This window comes from Phaenicophaeus curvirostris, chromosome Z, assembly GCF_032191515.1.
Source record: "Phaenicophaeus curvirostris isolate KB17595 chromosome Z, BPBGC_Pcur_1.0, whole genome shotgun sequence".
In the NCBI taxonomy this organism is placed as follows: domain Eukaryota; kingdom Metazoa; phylum Chordata; class Aves; order Cuculiformes; family Cuculidae; genus Phaenicophaeus; species Phaenicophaeus curvirostris.
In genome coordinates this window covers 1401048-1422419 of record NC_091431.1, presented here as the reverse complement: position 1 = coordinate 1422419, position 21372 = coordinate 1401048, and the positions used below count along the sequence as shown (strand labels likewise).

At 56.9% G+C, this 21372-nt stretch overlaps 1 protein-coding gene across 1 annotated transcript; it reads right to left on the bottom strand.

The window, feature by feature from the left end:
• Positions 1–14913: 14913 nt before the first annotated feature.
• LOC138733029 (maestro heat-like repeat family member 5) lies at positions 14914–16492 on the bottom strand. Its single transcript, XM_069879900.1, has 6 exons — positions 16460–16492; positions 16056–16211; positions 15778–15879; positions 15437–15539; positions 15277–15336; positions 14914–15050 (listed from the first exon to the last, which is right to left on the bottom strand). The coding sequence occupies exons 1-6, from the start codon at positions 16490–16492 to the stop codon at positions 14914–14916; spliced, it is 591 nt and encodes a 196-aa protein (XP_069736001.1).
• Positions 16493–21372: the final 4880 nt, after the last annotated feature.

The window sequence follows — 21372 nt, the reverse complement described above, 5'->3', positions numbered from 1 at the left end:
AGAGCGCTCGGTCAGCAGGGTGTCCTCGGCCACTGCAGCCTGGCCTGGGGCAGCCCTGCAGGACGGGGACCTTGGCCCTCATCTGGGGGCCCTGGGCAGCAGGAGAGGAGCGAGGGGGCATGGCTGTGGGGCTGAGAGGAGCGGGATGGTGCGGGGCTCTGGGCTGGCTTGGCCACCTGTGGCAGCTGCAGGGCTTTCTTGGGGCTGGAAAGCGTGGTGGGGAGGAGGGCCCTGCTCCCCAGGGGTGTCCCGCCCCCTTCCTTGGCTCTGGCAGCCAGAGAGGCTCCGTGTCCCTCTCCCCACAGGGAACAACCCTCCAGGCTCTCAGGGCCAGCACCTGTCTCTTGGTGGCTCGATCTTCATTAGTGCTGAGAGCACTTCAGCGGAATGGTGCCTGGTGACGAGGAGCAGCAGTGACTCCAAGCTGCGCAGCGCTGCCTCCGTCTTGATGGCTGGGAGGTTTCCGTGCATGGACTTGATGATGTTTGGCACCTGGAGGGGACAGAGGTGAGGATGGAGCTGCCTCTGGAGTGCAGCCATTTCCTCGGCTGCCCTTCCCACCCCTCTCTGCTGCCTTCAGGTGGCTTCAGGTGCCCGAGACCCCTACCTTTGAGAGGGAGGGAGGGAGGGAGGAAGAGATGAAGAAGGGCGGCCAGGGCTCAAGGGCAGGGGCTTCCAGCCCCACGCCACTCAAATCCACCAGCCAGCACTCAGGGGCGCCCACGGCCACATCCAACACGTCTCTCGCTGCGTCCTTGTTGGAGACGCTGAACCAGGTCATGGCCTCGATGGCCGTGGTGATGATGTCCGTCTTCTCCTCGGGATGGAGGTATCGTGCCAGCCTCTGTGGGAGGAAGGGAAGGAATGAGGAGATGTCCGAGCGAGAGCCCTGGTTGTGCTGCTTTGCCTGGCAGCGTGAGCAGCTCCGGCGAGAGACGCACGTCAGCGCTGTGGACGGCGCCCGCAGGAAAGCTGGCGGCGGGGGCTGCGGTGTCTGCCTGGGGGAGGATGAGGAGGGAGGGCCTCCAGCGGGAGGGAGGAAGGTTGAGCTCATGGGCATGGTGGGGGGGGCCCAAGCCAGCCAGAGTTCACTGGTGGCCGGGAGTATGGAGGTGCTGCTGGGACCCTGGAGTGCAGCCCCCCAATCGTCCCTGCTCGGGGACAGCAGGAACCCTCCCAGCAGGGACAGGGAGGCCACGCCAGCCCCACTCAGTCTCCGTGCCCTTGCTCCTACGAGTTGCCCATCTCTGCCTGGAACAGGAGTCCCAGCAAGGGAGGAGCTCATTACCATGAGAATGTCCTTGGTGCTGAGAAAATTGGTCAGGGAGGTGTCCTTAGCGTCTTTCTGGAGGAGAACTTTCTCCGTTGGCATTGACCTGCCTGAAGAGCGGGAAAAAGGCAGAAGGGTCAAGAGGACAAAGCAGCTTCCTTGGCCAGCAAGGCCAACCCTATCACCACCATCCTTCAGATCGAACGGTGCTTAAAGAGAAGCGGGGCTATCAGGAGATGTCTGTGTGGAGAGACGAAGCCCTGCGTGACTTCTCTTACTTTCTTGCTTGCGGATGAACTCATACAGAGAACGCAGTGCATCCAAATCCGGAGTTCCGTTCTCTTCCACGGAATACGGGAAAAGGATGAGATGTCCGAGCAGTTGTCCCAGTTTAGGGATCTGCAGGTCTCCAAAGAAGATGAGGCCTTCCGTGTGTCTTGACCATTTCTGCCAGAGCTGGGTGAGGGAGGCAGAAGAGCAGAAGGGTTGAGGGGAGGCAGCTGGTGCCAAAGCTCTGGGGGGGAGAGGGCGCCCAGGGCTGGATCCCTGGCGAGTCAGGGCTTTGCAGGGCGATGCCGGCTCCGGCTCGCACAGCAGCCAAGTGGGCAGCAGCCCCGTGCAGGGGGAGCTGCGGCTGCTCTGCCGGCCAGCGAGGGGACACGGCCTGGCTGGAGGGGCCTGGCTCCTTACCTTCAGGGTGGGCTTGTTGGCCAGCAGACGAGTGAGCTTCCCGATCCTGCCCAGGGCCCTCTGGCGCACAGCTGCTACTCCTGAGCTGCTGAAGGTCACAAGCGTCTGACGTGGGAAGAGAGAAGGTCCTGGTGAGCCCTGGGAGCACAGTCCTGCTCCAGCAGAAGCAGCGCTGCACAGCTCCCGGGCTGGGCTCGCCCAGGCTGAGGAGCAGCCCCTCCGAACTCAACTCCTCACAGATGCAGACCTCGAAGATGCTCTGCAGATTGTCACCGACTTCAGCGACTGGAGTGATGCGCAGCAACTCCTCCATCATCTCGTCCAGGGCTTCCAGGGTCTGCAAAGAAGACCAAGGATCGTGGCAGGATTTGCTGCCAGCCCCCTCCCCTCCGGAAGGCTGCGGCCACCTCCCAGTTCCAAGGCAGGACTCCCAGGCGTGCCTGGCAGAGACCCGAAGCGCAGAGCCTCCCGTGGCACTGGAGGTGGCCGCAACACGCGAAGGGGATGAAGGGATGAGGCTGGGCAAGCAAAGCTGAGCCCCTGCCTTGCCCTCCGGTGGCATCGCAGCACAGGGTGGCCAGGGAGCAGCCCAGAGGGCCTGGGGGCTCCTGTAGCTCACCCAGCACTTACCACGGTGCAGGGGTCGACGGATGTGTCTGCCTCACAACTCTCCGTAACATTTATTGAGAGGGGCAAGAGTTTTGTCAGGCAGATTTCTATCAGGAGTTTCTCCTTGCCCTCCAGCACTCTCTCCACGGAGCTGGAAAGAGAGAGAGGGGCCAGTCGGCCACTGGTGCAGGGAGCGGAGCCTGGAGGCCTCGTGCGTGTCGCTGTGGACCTCAGGTGTCCCGGGGAGGGATGTTCAGGTACCTCAATTCGGTGACCACACGCATGGCTTTCCACCACAGCTCCAAGTTGAGGCAGTCGTTCCTGCTTTCCTCTTGAAGCAGCGCCTGCGAAGCACAACTGGTATGGGACCTGGCAGCCAGCAACACCCATTGCCGCTAGACACTCAGCACCCAGTGCCACCAGACCGTCAGCACCCAGTGCCACCAGACCGTCAGCACCCAGTGCCACCAGACACTCAGCACCTGGTGCCACCAGACACTCAGCACCCGGTGCCACCAGACACCCAGCAGCCAGTGCCACCAGACAGACACTCAGCACCCAGTGCCACCAGACACTCAGCACCCAGTGCCACTAGACACTCACAGTGTCATACAAACCTTAAGGTTAGGGAAGAGCTCTGTGCTCATCCAGTCCAACCATCTGTCCCATCCCACCGTGCCTACTAAACCCTGTCCCAAAGCAACACATCTCCACGTGTTTTGAACCCCTCCATGGATGGAGACTCCACCACTTCCATTGGCAGCCTCTTCAAACGCTGCACCTCTCTTTCCATAACAAAATTGTTCCAATACGTACATAAACCTCCCCTGGCGCGACTTGAGGCCATTTCCCCTCCCACGGACCAAGCTTTGCCCTCTTCCTCTGAGCTCCTGCCTGTCCTCTCACCTCGACCTTCTCCACAACCCGGTAGCCACGGCAGAACACATCCAGGCCTCGGGACAAGCCCGACTCCTTGGCAGCTTGGCAAAGGGCTCCGACGCTGTCTAGAAACCTGCAGATGCTCTCCTGGCACAAAGACCAAAGAGGGAGCGTGAGAGGGGGACACCCATGGCCAGCAGGGCTGGAGCCCTGGAGGTGGAGACCTGGGAGAAGCCGCTCTGCCCAGGCAGGGAGGGGCAGGGGTACCTTCATCGAGAAGCTGATGAAGCTGCAGATGCTGTCCACAGTTTCCTTCACCTTTGCGTACAAGGGGAACCAGCTGGCGTCTAAGAAAGCAGGAGAGCAGGAAGGGCTGTCAGAGGGTGCCGGGGTCTCTGCTGGCTGCAAAAGCGGGGGCCTGGCCGGGTCCTGCCCTTGGGGCACCACAAGCCCATGCAACGCTCCACAGGCAGTTGCGCTGCCGGGCTGGAGTGCGGCGCGTCTGGGAAAGGTCCCAAGACACGGGGCTGAGGGCAGGAAAGGTTTGTGTCCCCCAGCATCGCTGCCTCTGCCCCAGAGCGGGAGTCGGGTCCCCCCTGCTCTCTCCCTCCTTGGGAACCGCCTCAGCCTTCCAGCAGCACGCGGCCTTCCCACGAGGAATTCTTGTGGGTGCAAAAGCGGGGGCCTGGCATTGCGGAGCAGAGGAACAGAGTCTCCTCCGTGACCCTGGCGTCGGTCCCTGTTCAGCCCTCCAGGGCTCCTTACTCACCGATCTTCAGGGGCTCAACCACGGCCACCTCCTCGGGCTGCGGGGCAGAGCTGCTCTCCTGGGGAGACTCATTCTTCTCCCAGGCCCCCTTGGGGCTGCGAGGAGGTCTCTCTGCCATCGTTTGGGATGGAGGTAAAAGCGTAGGGAGCGAGAAGAAAGAAGCTTCGGCAAACGCCTCAGCAGCACGGGGCAAGACGTGAGCTCCGCTCTGGAGCTGTGAGCTCTGCTGTCTCTCCCGCCACTGTCCTGATGGACACTGAGGGGTGGGGGGCTCCGTCTCCCTCACCTCTCAGGGGCCAGGGTGGGATCCCGCTGTGATGTCACAAAGGGACCCACCACAAGCTGGCAGGCGGGCAGGCAGGGGCAGGGTGGCCCTGGAAGGGAGGGTAAGATGGGGAAGGGGAGCATCAGGAGAAAAAGGGAAAGAGAGAAGAGAACATCCCATCCCCGTGCAACAGTCTGAGCCTGCCCAATGCAGCAGGACAATAAATCATCCAATCGTGGAATGTCTTAAGTGGGAAAGGACCCTCAAGGGCCATTGAGTGCAAGCCCTGTCCCTGTGTAGGACACCCCCAAAACTCATCGAAGCATGGAATGTCCCAAGTTAGAAGGCACCCACAAGGCTCATGGAGTCCAATCCGGGTCCCTGCCCAGGACAACCCTAAAACGTGCTCTGTGTGTCTCAGGACATTGGCCAAAGGCTTCCTGAACGCTCTCAGGCTTGGTGCCGGGACTGCTTCCCTGGGGAGCTGTTCTAGGCCTCCACCACCCTCTGGGTGAAGAACACTGTCCTTCCGTCCAACCCAACCTCCCCTGGCGCATCCTCCTGCCACTGCCTTGGGTCAGAGAGAAGAGCTCGGTGCCCGCTTCTCCTCCTCCCCGTGTGAAGAAGCTGCAGAGCATGATGAGGTCTCCCCTCGGTCTCCTCTTCTCGGGTCTGAAGAGACCAAGTGACTTCAGCCACTCCTCCCAGGGCTTCCCCTCTAAACCCTTCACCAAGTCCGTGCCCTCCTCTGGGCACTCTCTGCCAGAGGAGACGGTGAGCAAGAAACGGCCACGACTCTTGTTGGGCCTCTGGAGCAGGAGTGCAGAGTGTTTGACATCCAGTGAGCCCCTGGCCTGACAACGATTGACATTGGTGGCAAAACCAAGAAGGCATGAAAACTGGAGTGCAGCTGTGGTGGGGGACAAACTCTTCAGAGGGGACAGGAAGGGCAGGAGAGGAGGCGGGGTAGCCCTCTGTGTAAGGGAGGACTTGGACACCGTTGAGATGGATTGTGGCCATGAGGAGATCAAGTGCCTGTGGGTTAAAATCAGAGGAGCCCAAAAGAAGGCAGGTTTTGTGATGGGAGTCTGTTACAGAGCACCCAGCCAAGGAGAAGCAGCTGAGGAGCTCTTCTATAAACAGCTGGGGATAGTCTCTAGACTGATGCCTCTTGTTCTCGTGGGAGACTTCAATCTTCCCGATATCTGCTGGGAGTACAATGGAGCAGAAAGGAAGCAGTCCAGGAGGTTCCTGGAGTGCGTGGAAGACAACTTCCTCACACAGCTGGTGAGCGAACCGACAAGGGAGGGTGCCCTCCTGGACCTGCTGTTTGTGAACAGGGAAGGCCTTGTGGGGGATGTGGCAGTAGGTGGACGCCTGGGACAAAGCGATCACGAGATGATGGGGTTTTCTGTTCTAGGTGACGTGAAGAGGGTGGTTAGCAGGACGGTCACACGAAATTTCCAGAGGGCAGACTGTGGACTGTTCAGAAGGCTGGTTGGTGAAGTCTCATGGGAGACAGTCCTTAAGGGCAAGGGAGCCCACGAGGGCTGGGAGCTCTTCAAAAAGGAAATCCTAGCAGCTCAGGAGAAAGCCATCCCCATGTTCTGGAAATAAAGCCAGCAGGGGAGAAAACCAGCTTGGTTGAATAGAGAGATCTTGAGGGATATCAAGAAGAAGAGAAACGTTTATGAGCTTTGGAAGAAGGGACAGGCCTCTTGGGAGGACTACAGGAGGGAAGTGAGATTGTGCAGGGCAAAACTAAGGAGGGATACAGCTCAACTAGAAATCAGATTGGCAAAGTCTGTGAAAGATAACAAAAAATCTTCCTATAAACACATTAACAATAAAAGGAGGACTAGGGACAATATTCAGTCCCTATTGGACACAGAAGGAACAACAGTGACAGGGGATGAGGACAAGACTGAGGTACTTAATGCCTTCTTTGCCTCAGTCTTTAATAATAAGGAAAGTTGTTCCCTCTGTGTACAAACCCAGGAGCTAGAGGAGCAGAACAAAGCTCCCATGATCCAAGAGGAGGTGGTCAGAGCCTTGCTAGCCCGACTAGACACCCACAAGTCTATGGGGCCGGATGGATCCACCCAAGGGTATTGAAGGAGCTGTGGGTGTGCTGGCCAAACCCCTTTCCATCATCTTCCAGCAGCCCTGGCTGACTGGGGAAGTCCCACTGGACTGGAGGCTGATGATGTGCCCGTCTACAAGAAGGGCCGCAGGGAGGATCCAGGGAACTCCAGGCCTGTCAGTCTGACCTCAGTGCCAGGGAAAGTCATGGAGCAGGTGATCTTGAGTGCGATCATGAAGCACATGCAAGAGAACCGGGTGATCAGGCCCAGTCCACACAGGTTCACAAAAGGCAGGTCTTGCCAGACTAACCCGATCGCCTTCTATGACAAAGTGACTCGACTGCTGGATGAGGGAAAGGCTGTGGATGGATCTTCCTGGACTTCAGTAAAGCCTTTAACACAGTTTCTCCCAGCATTCTGCTTGAGAAACTGTCACCTCTGGGCTGGACAGGCGCACACTCTCCTGGGTGGAAAACTGGTTGGATTGAGGGCCCAAAGAGTGGTGGGAAATGGAGTTAACTCCAGCTGGAGGCCAGTGACAAGTGGTGTCCCCAGGGCTCAGGGCTGGGTCCAGCCCTGTTCAGTGTCTTTATCAATAACCTGGATGAAGGCATCGAGTGCACCCTTAGCAAGTTTGTGGATGACACTAAGCTTGGTCTTAGCTTATGCCATGGAGACAGAAATTTATTACCCGAGGAGTTATGTGAATCATTATTATTAATTTCCAACATAATATGTAAATGTGGGACATCTGAAGTCTTGTATACATTCATTTTGTTATCTGTAGGTGAATCAAAAGAATACAGGACAATGGATGTTGCCCAAAATGCTGTGGTTAAAATAGTCCAGTTTGAAAAAAGAAAAAAACCAATAAAACCAGAAATCCCAAGCCCGTTGGTCACTGATCATAAGACTCATCAGCTGAGATTTCCATTTTACTAGGCTTTTTCATTTCTTTTTTTTATCAGTCTGTGAGAAGTCAGCAGAGAGCCAGAAGAAGATGGTTGCAGCCCCTGGCTCTCATGGGTGACTTTAAATATCTCAATGAGCAATGTGGCAGACCACAGGTAATCCAACAAGCTTTTGGAGAGTGGCAAGGACTATTTCCTGACACTGAGGATCCACAGGCCAACTAGGCAAGATGTGCTGTTGGAACAGTTACTCATTAGCCAATGGGAGGAGATAGAGACAGTGCTATACTCCTTGCAGAGATATATTTTAAGAAAAGTATATTTTTATCAGTACTTTTTTTTTTAAATTAATTTTCTAAAGGAAAAACGTGAAAGTACCGCTTACTTGCTTGCCTTTATGTTTCTTTTCACTTGACTTAAAGATACTTAAACATTTTAGTTTTACTGATGATTGTTGGGGTGGATAGACAACCTTTGCAAATGCTAGAGATTTGGAAAGGTAGGTAATTAATCAAAGAGCACCGTTTGATAGGAATGGTTGGACTCGATGATCCGGTGGGTCTCTTCCAACCTGGTGATTCTGTGATTCTGTGATTCTATGATTCTATGATTCTGTGAAGTGTGGATCTGTTGGAGGATTGGGAGGCTCCAAAGGGATCTGAACAGGCTGGATCCATGGGCTGAGACCAATGGGATGAGGTTTAACAAGGCCAAATGCCGGGTCCTGCACTTGGGGCACAACAACCCTGAGCAGCTACAGACTAGGAGAAGTCTGTCTAGAAACTGCCTGGAGGAGAGGGACCTGGGGGGTGTTGGTTGACAGGGACTGAACATGAGCCAGCAGGGGCCCAGGTGGCCAAGAAGGCCAATGGCATCTTGGCTTGGATCAGACACGGCGTGACCAGCAGGGCCAGGAAGGTTCTTCTCCCTCTGGACTCGGCACTGGGGGAGACCGCTCCTCGAATCCTGTGTTCAGTTCTGGGCCCCTCACCACAAGAAGGATGTTGAGGCTCTGGAGCGAGTCCAGAGAAGAGCAAGGAAGCTGGTGAAGGGGCTGGAGAACAGGCCTTATGAGGAACGGCTGAGAGAGCTGGGGGTGTTTAGCCTGGAGAAGAGGAGGCTGAGGGGTGACCTCATTGCTCTGCCAGGGGAGATTTAGCCTGGACATTAGGAAAAAAATTTTCACAGGCAGGGCCCTTGGTCCCTGGCAGAGGCTGCCCAGGGGAGGGGGTTGAGTCCCCTTCCCTGGAGGTGTTTAAGGGACAGGTGGATGAGGCACTGAGGGACATGGGTTAGTGATTGATGGGAATGGTTGGACTCGATGATCCAGTGGGGTCTCTTCCAACCTGGTGATTCTACGACTCTATGATTCTAATTACATACTGTTACACTTGTGTTGAATTTTATCATTACATTCACAGATCACACTTTGTCCACCTAACCAGCCATTTCAACCTACAACGCAACCAGCTTGGTTAACAATGATTTGTCCTCATGGCTCCCTGCTGGTTGCTCTTCGTTTTGCCCATTGTGTACTGGAGATGGATTCCAAAAGCACATGCAGCACATGCTCTGTGATTATTCTGGAGACCGAAGTTAATTTTGACCAACCAATAGTTCCCTGGATCCTCCAACTTTTTGAAAAATGGGCGTAACAGCCCCAATCCAGTTGCGAGGGATCTCCTTGATCACAACGTTTTTTTATAGCTGAAAGGCAGCGCTGTTGTATTGGACAGCATTTCTGTATCATCCTGTGCTGTCCCATGGTTAGAAGGCGACTTCAGCGCACTGTGCTCTAAGGCCTTTCTAATCCATTGCTGCCCCACTGTACAGAGCTCCTCTCCTTCAGAAAGGATGCTGGTACACACAGAAAAATGGAAGTAGGCTTTGCCTGTGAAGACTGAAGTGAAAAAAAGGCATCAAGTATTTCTGCCATTCCATGTGCACCAGAAGGATGTCATCCTCAGCCGTCAGTTCTAAGGAAGCTGCAGGGATTTCTGTACAGGCGATGCTGTTTACTCTAGCACCATGAATAAACCACCTCAACCGAGTACTGACGTAAGCACTGCTGAAATAGCTTATGTTCATTCTGATGTTGCTGAAATAGAATTCTTCAAAGAGAACTGGGCAGTCATTCCTCACCCTTTCATCAACCCAAAGCAAGAGGCAAATATAAAGATTAATCTCAAATGCGAACAACAAGCAGTTGCACAACCCTGTGTGACCAGGTCTTAAGTTCAACAGAACATGTAACCCAACACCCTGAGAATACATTTACCTGGGCTTTAAAATTTGCCCCATGTGACAGGAATGGACGTGACACATCACAACAGGCTACGACTTTTCAGTTCCAGCGATGTCAGAGAAACGCTAACGTTTCCAAAGGAGTAGGGAACATCGCTGATTCTAAGACAGGAATGTCGTAACGGTTTTTTTAGGGCACTAAGTTTACAAAATCCTTTTCACAGAATCACAGAATCACAGAATCACCAGGTTGAAGAGACCCACCGGATCATCGGGTCCAACCGTTCCCATCAAACACTAAACCATATCCCTCAGCACCTCATCCACCCATGCCTTAAACACCTCCAGGGAAGGTGACTCAACCACCTCCCTGGGCAGCCTCTGCCAGGGACCAATGACCCTTTCTGTAAAGAATTTTTTCCTAACGTCTAGCCTAAACCTCCCCTGGAGGAGCTTGAGGCCATTCCCTCTTGTCCTGTCCCCTGTCACTTGGGAGAAGAGGCCAGCACCCTCCTCTCTACAACGTCTTTTCAGGTAGTTGTAGAGAGCAATGAGGTCACCCCTCAGCCTCCTCTTCTCCAGGCTAAACACCCCCAGCTCTCTCAGCCGCTCCTCATAAGGCCTGTTCTCCAGCCCCCTCACCAGCTTCGTTGCTCTTCTCTGGACTCGCTCCAGAGCCTCAACATCCTTCTTGTGGTGAGGGGCCCAGAACTGAACACAGGATTCGAGGAGCGGTCTCCCCAGTGCCGAGTACAGAGGGAGAAGAACCTCCCTGGCCCTGCTGGTCACGCCGTTTCTGATCCAAGCCAAGATGCCATTGGCCTTCTTGGCCACCTGGGCCCCTGCTGGCTCATGTTCAGTCGCTGTCAACCAACACACCCAGGTCCCTCTCCTCCAGGCAGCTTTCTAGACAGACTTCTCCTAGTCTGTAGCACTGCATAGGGTTGTTGTGCCCCAAGTGCAGGACCCGGCATTTGGCCTTGTTAAACCTCATCCCGTTGGACTCTGCCCAGCGGTCCAGCCTGTTCAGATCCCTTTGGAGCCTCCCGACCCTCCAGCAGATCGACACTTCCACCCAGCTTAGTGTCGTCCGCAAACTTGCTAAGGGTGCACTCGATGCCTTCATCCAGATCATTGATGAAGACATTGAACAGGGCTGGACCCAGCACTGAGCCCTGGGGACACCACTTGTCACTGGCCTCCAGCTGGATTTCACACCATTTCCCACCACTCTCTGGGCCCTCCAGCCAACCAGTTTTCCACCCAGGAGAGTGTGCGCCTGTCCAGCCCAGAGGTGACAGTTTCTCAAGCAGAATGCTGGGAGAAACTGTGTCAAAGGCTTTACTGAAGTCCAGGAAGATCCATCCACAGCCTTTCCCTCATCCAGCAGCCGAGTCACTTTGTCATAGAAGGCCATCAGGTTAGTCTGGCAAGACCTGCCTTTTGTGAACCCGTGTGGACTGGGCCTGATCACCCGGTTCTCTTGCATGTGCATCATGGTAGCACTCAAGATCACCTGTTCCATGACTTTCCCTGGCACTGAGGTCAGACTGACAGGCCTGGAGCTCCCTGGATGCTCCCTGCGACCCTTCTTGTAGACGGGCACAACATCAGCCTCCAGTCCCGTGGGACTTCCCCAGTCTTCCAGGACTGTTGGAAGATGATGGAAAGGGGTTTGGCCAGCACACCCGCCAGCTCCTTCAATACCCTAAGGTGAATCCCGTCCGGCCCCATAGACTTGTAGCTGTCCAGTCGGGCTAGCAAGGCTCTGACCACCTCCTCTTGGATCACGGGAGCCTCATTATGCTCCTCTAGCTCCTGGGTTAGTACACAGATGGAACGACCCTCCTTACGACTAAAGACTGAGGCAAAGAAGGCATTAAGTACCTCAGCCTTTTCCTCATCCCCTGTTACTGTTGTTCCTTCTGCATCCAATAGGGACTGTATGGTCTCCCTAGTCCTCCTTTTATTATTTATATATTTGTAGAAAGATTTTTTATTATCTTTCACTGACTTGGCCAATCCAATTTCTAGCTGAGCCTTAGCCCTTCTGATTTTTTCCCTACACAATCTCACTTCCCTCCTGTAGTCCACCCAAGAGGCCTGTCCCTTCTTCCAGAGCCCATAAACATTTCTCTTCCTCTTGATATCCCTCAAGATCTCTCTATTCAACCAAGCTGGCTTTCTCCCCTGCTGGCTTTTTTTCCGGACCACGGGGATGGCTTTCTCCTGAGCTGCTAGGACCACCCCTTTGAAGAGCTCCCAGCCCTCGTGGGCTCCCTTGCCCTTGAGTACTGTCTCCCATGAGACTTCGCCAACCAGCCTGCTGAAGAGATCAAAGTCTGCCCTCTGGAAATTTAATGCTATCGTCTTGCTAACCACCCTCTTCACTTCACCTAGAACAGAAAATTTTATCATCTCATGGTCGCTTAGTCCTAGGCGTCCACCTACCGCCACATCCCCTACAAGGCCTTCTCTGTTCACCAACAGCAGGTCTAGGAGGGCACCCTCCCTTGTTGGTTCACCAGCTGTGTGAGGAAGTTGTCTCCCACGCACTCCAGGAACCTCCTAGACTGCTTCCTTTCTGCTGTGTTGATACACCCAGCAGATATCAGGCAGATTGAAGTCTCCCACCAGAACGAGAGGCATCGATCTAGAGATTGACCGCAGCTGTTTATAGAAGAGCTCCTCAGCTGCTTCTCCTTGGCTGGGTGGTCTGTAACAGACTCCCATCCCAAAATCTACCTTCTGGTGGGCTCCTCTGATTTTGACCCACAGGCACTCAACCTCCTGATGGCCACAATCCATCTCAATGGAGTCCAAGTCCTCCCTTACAAAGAGGGCTACCCCGCCTCCTCTCCTACCCTTCCTGTCCCGCCTGAAAAGCTTATACCCCACCATAGCTGTACTCCAGTTATATGAGTCGTCCCACCACGTTTCCGTGATGGCAACGACATCATAGGCCCCTTGCCCTATGACAGCTTCCAGCTCTTCCTTCTTATTTCCCATGCTGCGTGCATTGGTGTAAATGCACTTCAGCTGAGCTGCCGAGCCTTCAGCCCTCCTAGAGGGAACAGGGTTCGTTCCCAACTGCCTGGTAACTGGAGTAGTTGACACCAGAGTGCCTGCATCTCCCTTAGCACCCCGAGGTGTGTTCTCCCCCACTTTTTGTGCGGTGAGGTACTGGTGGTCCTCACCTGCGCACCCTCTCCCAATCACCAATTCCCCACATCCAGGCTCGTTCCTGTCTAGCCTGGGCTCAACCCCCTCCCCCTTCACATCTAGTTTAAGGCTCGATTTATGAGCTTGGCTAGGTTTCTGGCAAGGGCTTTAGCCCCCCTAGGAGACCCATGTGCCCCGCCCTTAGCGAGAAAGCCGGGGGGTGCGTGAGCCCCCCCATGATCAAAAAAGCCAAAGCCCCTCTCCTCGCACCAGGCTCGGAGCCAGGTATTAATCGAATTCTTCATCCTGGCTTCCCCCTCCTCTCTATTTAGCATTGGGATGGAGCAGAATACTACTTGTGCCCCAGAGCCCTCCATCATTCTCCCAATTGCCCTGAAGCGATTCTTGATGGCTTTGGCCTTTTTGTTTGTTAGGTCGTCATTACCAGTTTGGACTACTATCAGAGGATAGTAGTCTGTCTCGTGAACCAGGGAAGGAAGTTTTCTAGCTCCCTCCTTCCCTGATGCCCCCGGTAAGCAGCAGAGCTCTCTGTGGAGCGGGTCCGGTCTGCAAATGGGTCCCTCCGTTCCTTTTAGGAGGGAGTCCCCTACAACAATCACCCTCCTCTTCTTCTTGATGGAGGATGTTTTTATCTTTTTCTGAGAATGGTGCAGCCTAGGGAAGGATTCTAGGCTGTGGGAGCCACCATCCTCATCCTCAGGGCTGGATTCCACCTGCAGCACCTGGTACTTGTTCTCCAGGGGGATCTGGGGCTTTGCTGTCTGGGTGAGGGGAGCAGGTTTCCTTCCTCTGGCAGGAACTTGCTGCCACTCCCCATCTCTTGTTCCCCCAACCGTGCAGTTTGCAGGTGGATGATGTTGGGACACACCAGCCCCAGCAGGCTGCTGAGTTAGTGAGAGGACCCTGCTCCACTGGTCAATCTCCCACTTGGGGCACAACAACCCTGAGCAGCTCCAGACTAGGAGAAGTCTGGCTGGAAATTGCCTGGAGGAGAAGGACCTGGGGGTGTTGGTTGACAGCGACTGAACATGAGCCAACAGGGGCCCAGATGGTCAAGAAGGCCAATGGCATCTTGGCTTGGATCAGACACAGCGTGACCAGCAGGGCCAGGGAGGTTCTTCTCCCTCTGGACTCGGCCCTGGTGAGACCGCTCCTCGAATCCTGTGTTCAGTTCTGGGCCCCTCACCACAAGAAGGATGTTGAGGCTCTGGAGCGAGTCCAGAGAAGAGCAACAAAGCTGGTGAGGGGGCTGGAGAACAGGCCTTATGAGGAACGGCTGAGAGAGCTGGGGGTGTTTAGCCTGGAGAAGAGGAGGCTGAGGGGAGACCTCATTGCTCTGCCAGGGGAGATTTAGCCTGGACATCAGAAAAAAAATTTTCACAGGCAGGGCCCTTGGTCCCTGGCAGAGGCTGCCCAGGGAGGGGGTTAAGTCCCCTTCCCTGGTGGGGTTTATAAGACGTGTGGATGAGGTGCTGAGGGACATGGTTTAGTAATTGGTGGGAATGGTTGGACTCGATGATCCAGTGGGTCTTTTCCAACCTGGTGATTCCGAACCCCCAGGACCCATCTAGAGACCCCTGAGAAGACAAGGGGACACCTCAGAGCAGCTTTGAATTTAGAAAGGGGCTCCCGGAAAGCCGGTGAGGGGCTATTGATGTGGGGGTGCAGGGACAGGACGAGGTAAAAGGGGTTTGAGCTGAAAGAGGGCAGATTGAGATGAGGTCCTGGGGAGAAATGTTCTCCTGTGAGGTTGCTGAGGACGTGTCCCAGGCTGCCTGGAGATGATGTTCCTGCCCCATCCCTGGAGGTGTTCAAGGCCAGGAAACACTCATTCACTGGTAAAATAATAAAAAGGACGAAGTCTTTGAAGCAAAGGTAATATTTTTATTTTACAATTCAGTGCTGACTTGGATGCCCTTGTAAATAAGGCGTAACCCTAACCTTGATGCTTCCTCCAGCTTTCTGGAAACGGAGCCGAGCCCCCGCGGAGCGCTGCCCCTCTGCCCGGCTCAGCGCCAGCACTGGAACAGCCATCTCAGAGCGCTAAATCTCCTGGGTGGCGTACTTGAAGGGCGCAGGATGAGAATGGTTTGGAGTGCCAACGAGACGACTGCCTCCTCGCTGTCTTCGGTGAGGGCCTGGAGGGCTGTGATGGAGGAAAAGAGAGCTGAGAAGAAGCCCCGTGTCTGCAGAGAGCCCCAAGCGTCCCCTCCAGACCCCAGCAGGCGCGGCCAGAAGAGAGCTGCTGTGCAGGAATGCCCCGAGTGGCCCAGACAGGCGTCCCTGGAGCAGGGCCAGGCCCAGCGGCACCCGGAGCAGTCCCCAGCCCCTGTCCCACCAGCCCCGGCTTACCCAACCCCACCCCTCCTCACCTCTGCAGATCTCCGACACCTTCTCTGGCTTTCGGTGCTTCAAGGGTTGTGCAGCATGCCCTAGGGACAGAGCTGGGTCACATCTCCCTCTCGCTGCCCAGGGCTGGGGTGGGAGCTGGGGTCAGGGTGCTGGAAGAGGGACGTGGGGGTGGTGGCTCACCGATGAACCTCACGGCTGCCTCTTGCACCGCGTCCTGAGGATCGTTCAGGTAGCGCAGGCTCTCATTCAAATATTCCTCAGCCCTCTTTTGGTCCTGAGCCAGCTGGAGAGCACAAGGGGATGGGCATGTCACGGTCCCTCCTCCCAGGATGCCCCATTGCGAGGACCCTTCCCTCGCACAGAGCGTGGAGAAGAGCCCTCGGGGGCTCTGTTCTTGAGGACAGGGAGCAAGGATGCAGCTGCAGGCTGTGGGCTGAAGGCTGGAGCAGGGCAGGTGAGACCCACACCCCAGACGTCTCGGGCAGCCCTCGTCCAGCCTGGCCTTTGGGGGTTCTTCTCACCAAGCACTCTGGAATTCTCCACATCTGCTGAGCCCGGATGCACTCTTGGACCTCCCTCCAGCCGAGGAACTTTGCTGCAGCCAGGAGAGCTTCCTCGGATGCCTGTGGAGCAGCAGAAGGTGGGAGATGACACGAGGGCCTGGGTGGGGAGACTGGGCAGCTCTCTTCCCGTGCCTTTGACTGTGGGATGGCGATGGCCTTAGGAAGCTGGGACGTGCCCTGGCCCAAGTGTCTGGGAGCCTCTTGCCTGCATGGCGGCTCAGCCTTGAAATCCGTACCTTGGCCACGCTCGGCGTTTCGTCGCTCAAGTGCAGGAGGAGCGGGACCAGAGCCATTCTCACTTTGCTCTTCTTCAGGCTCTTGTCCTTGAGTACGACGCTCTTCAGCTGCTCTCTGAAGCACACAATGGCTTGTTCTCTCACCTTGCTGAGCTCCTGGCAGGAAGAAGCAGAGCAGGTCTTGAGAACCGATGTGTCTCTGCCCACGGTGAGCTGGAGCGTCACCACGGCTGATGGGAGGGGAGATGCTCGAGGGCTGGATCGGGGTAGTGGAGGCGCTGCACAGCTGTGTCGGTGCAGCTGAATGGTCCTGGGCTGGGGCAAGGTGGAAGTTGGGCTGCAGAACCCAGAAACCTGGGGGAGAACTGGGAGGAGAAGCTGGGCCGCAGGGCAGATGTCCTTGCCCAATAACCATCTGCAGGGCTCAGGTTCCCCATCAGCCTTACGTGATCAAAGAGGGGCAGCAGCTTCTCCACAAGCTTCACAGTGATGGAGCTGGCCTCCTTCTTCTTCAGGTGACCCAGAATGTTTTGGATGGTGCACAGGGCCTTCATCAACACATCTTCCCTTTTGTCCTGCAGGTCTTGTGTTATTTGCGGCAGGAGGACCCGCATTCTTCTTGCCTGCGTGAAGATAACTCCCTTGTTGGAAAAGCTCCGTGCCTGGAAAGCTCCCCAGGCGGCCACCAGAACCTGCCTCAGCAGGGAGAGCATTTGGAACCATCAGCCCATCGCCTGACTCCAGCCACGGCCAAGCCACCACCTTCCCCACGGTCCCAGGTGCCGGCTGCCAAGGGGGCTCCCCTTGCCCACACCGCACTCACCGTCTCGGCTCTCTGAGAGAGCACCATGAAGCCTTGGAGCACCAGTGGGCGTAAGGCTGGGCTTGGAGCCCACAGGGATCTCCAGAATTTACACAGCCCCTCAAAATTCTCCTTTTGAAATTCCGTGCAGGCCAGGACCTGGAAGAAAGGCAGCAGTGGGCGAGCGGCAGAGCAGGTGGGGCTCCCTCAACTCTGCAGCTCCGGGTGCCACCACCAGCTGAGGCCAAGGGCACTTGGGGCTTTTGCTGGGAACTCACGAGCAACTGAAGCATGCCGACGTCCTCATCTAGAGTGCAGAGAAGCCGCGCACGTTTCCTCTGGTGCCACTGGAAGAGCTCTATCAAGATGCTCTCCATGGTTTCTGGCATGGAGAAGAGCATCTCCCACACAGGCAGGGCAGAGCTGCAAGGCAGAGCGCTCGGTCAGCAGGGTGTCCTCGGCCACTGCAGCCTGGCCTGGGGCAGCCCTGCAGGACGGGGACCTTGGCCCTCATCTGGGGGCCCTGGGCAGCAGGAGAGGAGCGAGTGGGCATGGCTGTGGGGCTGAGAGGAGCGGGATGGTGCGGGGCTCTGGGCTGGCTTGGCCACCTGTGGCAGCTGCAGGGCTTTCTTGGGGCTGGAAAGCGTGGTGGGGAGGAGGGCCCTGCTCCCCAGGGGTGTCCCGCCCCCTTCCTTGGCTCTGGCAGCCAGAGAGGCTCCGTGTCCCTCTCCCCACAGGGAACAACCCTCCAGGCTCTCAGGGCCAGCACCTGTCTCTTGGTGGCTCGATCTTCATTAGTGCTGAGAGCACTTCAGCGGAATGGTGCCTGGTGACGAGGAGCAGCAGTGACTCCAAGCTGCGCAGCGCTGCCTCCGTCTTGATGGCTGGGAGGTTTCCGTGCATGGACTTGATGATGTTTGGCACCTGGAGGGGACAGAGGTGAGGATGGAGCTGCCTCTGGAGTGCAGCCATTTCCTCGGCTGCCCTTCCCACCCCTCTCTGCTGCCTTCAGGTGGCTTCAGGTGCCCGAGACCCCTACCTTTGAGAGGGAGGGAGGGAGGGAGGAAGAGATGAAGAAGGGCGGCCAGGGCTCAAGGGCAGGGGCTTCCAGCCCCACGCCACTCAAATCCACCAGCCAGCACTCAGGGGCGCCCACGGCCACATCCAACACGTCTCTCGCTGCGTCCTTGTTGGAGACGCTGAACCAGGTCATGGCCTCGATGGCCGTGGTGATGATGTCCGTCTTCTCCTCGGGATGGAGGTATCGTGCCAGCCTCTGTGGGAGGAAGGGAAGGAATGAGGAGATGTCCGAGCGAGAGCCCTGGTTGTGCTGCTTTGCCTGGCAGCGTGAGCAGCTCCGGCGAGAGACGCACGTCAGCGCTGTGGACGGCGCCCGCAGGAAAGCTGGCGGCGGGGGCTGCGGTGTCTGCCTGGGGGAGGATGAGGAGGGAGGGCCTCCAGCGGGAGGGAGGAAGGTTGAGCTCATGGGCATGGTGGGGGGGGCCCAAGCCAGCCAGAGTTCACTGGTGGCCGGGAGTATGGAGGTGCTGCTGGGACCCTGGAGTGCAGCCCCCCAATCGTCCCTGCTCGGGGACAGCAGGAACCCTCCCAGCAGGGACAGGGAGGCCACGCCAGCCCCACTCAGTCTCCGTGCCCTTGCTCCTACGAGTTGCCCATCTCTGCCTGGAACAGGAGTCCCAGCAAGGGAGGAGCTCATTACCATGAGAATGTCCTTGGTGCTGAGAAAATTGGTCAGGGAGGTGTCCTTAGCGTCTTTCTGGAGGAGAACTTTCTCCGTTGGCATTGACCTGCCTGAAGAGCGGGAAAAAGGCAGAAGGGTCAAGAGGACAAAGCAGCTTCCTTGGCCAGCAAGGCCAACCCTATCACCACCATCCTTCAGATCGAACGGTGCTTAAAGAGAAGCGGGGCTATCAGGAGATGTCTGTGTGGAGAGACGAAGCCCTGCGTGACTTCTCTTACTTTCTTGCTTGCGGATGAACTCATACAGAGAACGCAGTGCATCCAAATCCGGAGTTCCGTTCTCTTCCACGGAATACGGGAAAAGGATGAGATGTCCGAGCAGTTGTCCCAGTTTAGGGATCTGCAGGTCTCCAAAGAAGATGAGGCCTTCCGTGTGTCTTGACCATTTCTGCCAGAGCTGGGTGAGGGAGGCAGAAGAGCAGAAGGGTTGAGGGGAGGCAGCTGGTGCCAAAGCTCTGGGGGGGAGAGGGCGCCCAGGGCTGGATCCCTGGCGAGTCAGGGCTTTGCAGGGCGATGCCGGCTCCGGCTCGCACAGCAGCCAAGTGGGCAGCAGCCCCGTGCAGGGGGAGCTGCGGCTGCTCTGCCGGCCAGCGAGGGGACACGGCCTGGCTGGAGGGGCCTGGCTCCTTACCTTCAGGGTGGGCTTGTTGGCCAGCAGACGAGTGAGCTTCCCGATCCTGCCCAGGGCCCTCTGGCGCACAGCTGCTACTCCTGAGCTGCTGAAGGTCACAAGCGTCTGACGTGGGAAGAGAGAAGGTCCTGGTGAGCCCTGGGAGCACAGTCCTGCTCCAGCAGAAGCAGCGCTGCACAGCTCCCGGGCTGGGCTCGCCCAGGCTGAGGAGCAGCCCCTCCGAACTCAACTCCTCACAGATGCAGACCTCGAAGATGCTCTGCAGATTGTCACCGACTTCAGCGACTGGAGTGATGCGCAGCAACTCCTCCATCATCTCGTCCAGGGCTTCCAGGGTCTGCAAAGAAGACCAAGGATCGTGGCAGGATTTGCTGCCAGCCCCCTCCCCTCCGGAAGGCTGCGGCCACCTCCCAGTTCCAAGGCAGGACTCCCAGGCGTGCCTGGCAGAGACCCGAAGCGCAGAGCCTCCCGTGGCACTGGAGGTGGCCGCAACACGCGAAGGGGATGAAGGGATGAGGCTGGGCAAGCAAAGCTGAGCCCCTGCCTTGCCCTCCGGTGGCATCGCAGCACAGGGTGGCCAGGGAGCAGCCCAGAGGGCCTGGGGGCTCCTGTAGCTCACCCAGCACTTACCACGGTGCAGGGGTCGACGGATGTGTCTGCCTCACAACTCTCCGTAACATTTATTGAGAGGGGCAAGAGTTTTGTCAGGCAGATTTCTATCAGGAGTTTCTCCTTGCCCTCCAGCACTCTCTCCACGGAGCTGGAAAGAGAGAGAGGGGCCAGTCGGCCACTGGTGCAGGGAGCGGAGCCTGGAGGCCTCGTGCGTGTCGCTGTGGACCTCAGGTGTCCCGGGGAGGGATGTTCAGGTACCTCAATTCGGTGACCACACGCATGGCTTTCCACCACAGCTCCAAGTTGAGGCAGTCGTTCCTGCTTTCCTCTTGAAGCAGCGCCTGCGAAGCACAACTGGTATGGGACCTGGCAGCCAGCAACACCCATTGCCGCTAGACACTCAGCACCCAGTGCCACCAGACCGTCAGCACCCAGTGCCACCAGACCGTCAGCACCCAGTGCCACCAGACACTCAGCACCTGGTGCCACCAGACACTCAGCACCCGGTGCCACCAGACACCCAGCACCCAGTGCCACCAGACAGACACCCAGCAGCCAGTGCCACCAGACACTCAGCACCCAGTGCCACCAGACACCCAGCAGCCAGTGCCACCAGACAGACACTCAGCACCCAGTGCCACCAGACACTCAGCACCCAGTGCCACTAGACACTCACAGTGTCATACAAACCTTAAGGTTAGGGAAGAGCTCTGTGCTCATCCAGTCCAACCATCTGTCCCATCCCACCGTGCCTACTAAACCCTGTCCCAAAGCAACACATCTCCACGTGTTTTGAACCCCTCCATGGATGGAGACTCCACCACTTCCATTGGCAGCCTCTTCAAACGCTGCACCTCTCTTTCCATAACAAAATTGTTCCAATACGTACATAAACCTCCCCTGGCGCGACTTGAGGCCATTTCCCCTCCCACGGACCAAGCTTTGCCCTCTTCCTCTGAGCTCCTGCCTGTCCTCTCACCTCGACCTTCTCCACAACCCGGTAGCCACGGCAGAACACATCCAGGCCTCGGGACAAGCCCGACTCCTTGGCAGCTTGGCAAAGGGCTCCGACGCTGTCTAGAAACCTGCAGATGCTCTCCTGGCACAAAGACCAAAGAGGGAGCGTGAGAGGGGGACACCCATGGCCAGCAGGGCTGGAGCCCTGGAGGTGGAGACCTGGGAGAAGCCGCTCTGCCCAGGCAGGGAGGGGCAGGGGTACCTTCATCGAGAAGCTGATGAAGCTGCAGATGCTGTCCACAGTTTCCTTCACCTTTGCGTACAAGGGGAACCAGCTGGCGTCTAAGAAAGCAGGAGAGCAGGAAGGGCTGTCAGAGGGTGCCGGGGTCTCTGCTGGCTGCAAAAGCGGGGGCCTGGCCGGGTCCTGCCCTTGGGGCACCACAAGCCCATGCAACGCTCCACAGGCAGTTGCGCTGCCGGGCTGGAGTGCGGCGCGTCTGGGAAAGGTCCCGAGACACGGGGCTGAGGGCAGGAAAGGTTTGTGTCCCCCAGCA

Coding starts and splice junctions, on each gene's coding strand:
- LOC138733029 (XM_069879900.1), bottom strand. CDS start 16,492: ATGGGGAACCTGAGCCCTGCAGATGGTTATTGG. Junction 16,212..16,459: donor GCCCTGCAGATGGTTATTGG/GCAAGGACATCT, acceptor TCTTCCTGCCAG/GAGCTCAGCAAGGTGAGAGA. Junction 15,880..16,055: donor AAACGCCGAGCGTGGCCAAG/GTACGGATTTCA, acceptor GCTGCTCCACAG/GCATCCGAGGAAGCTCTCCT.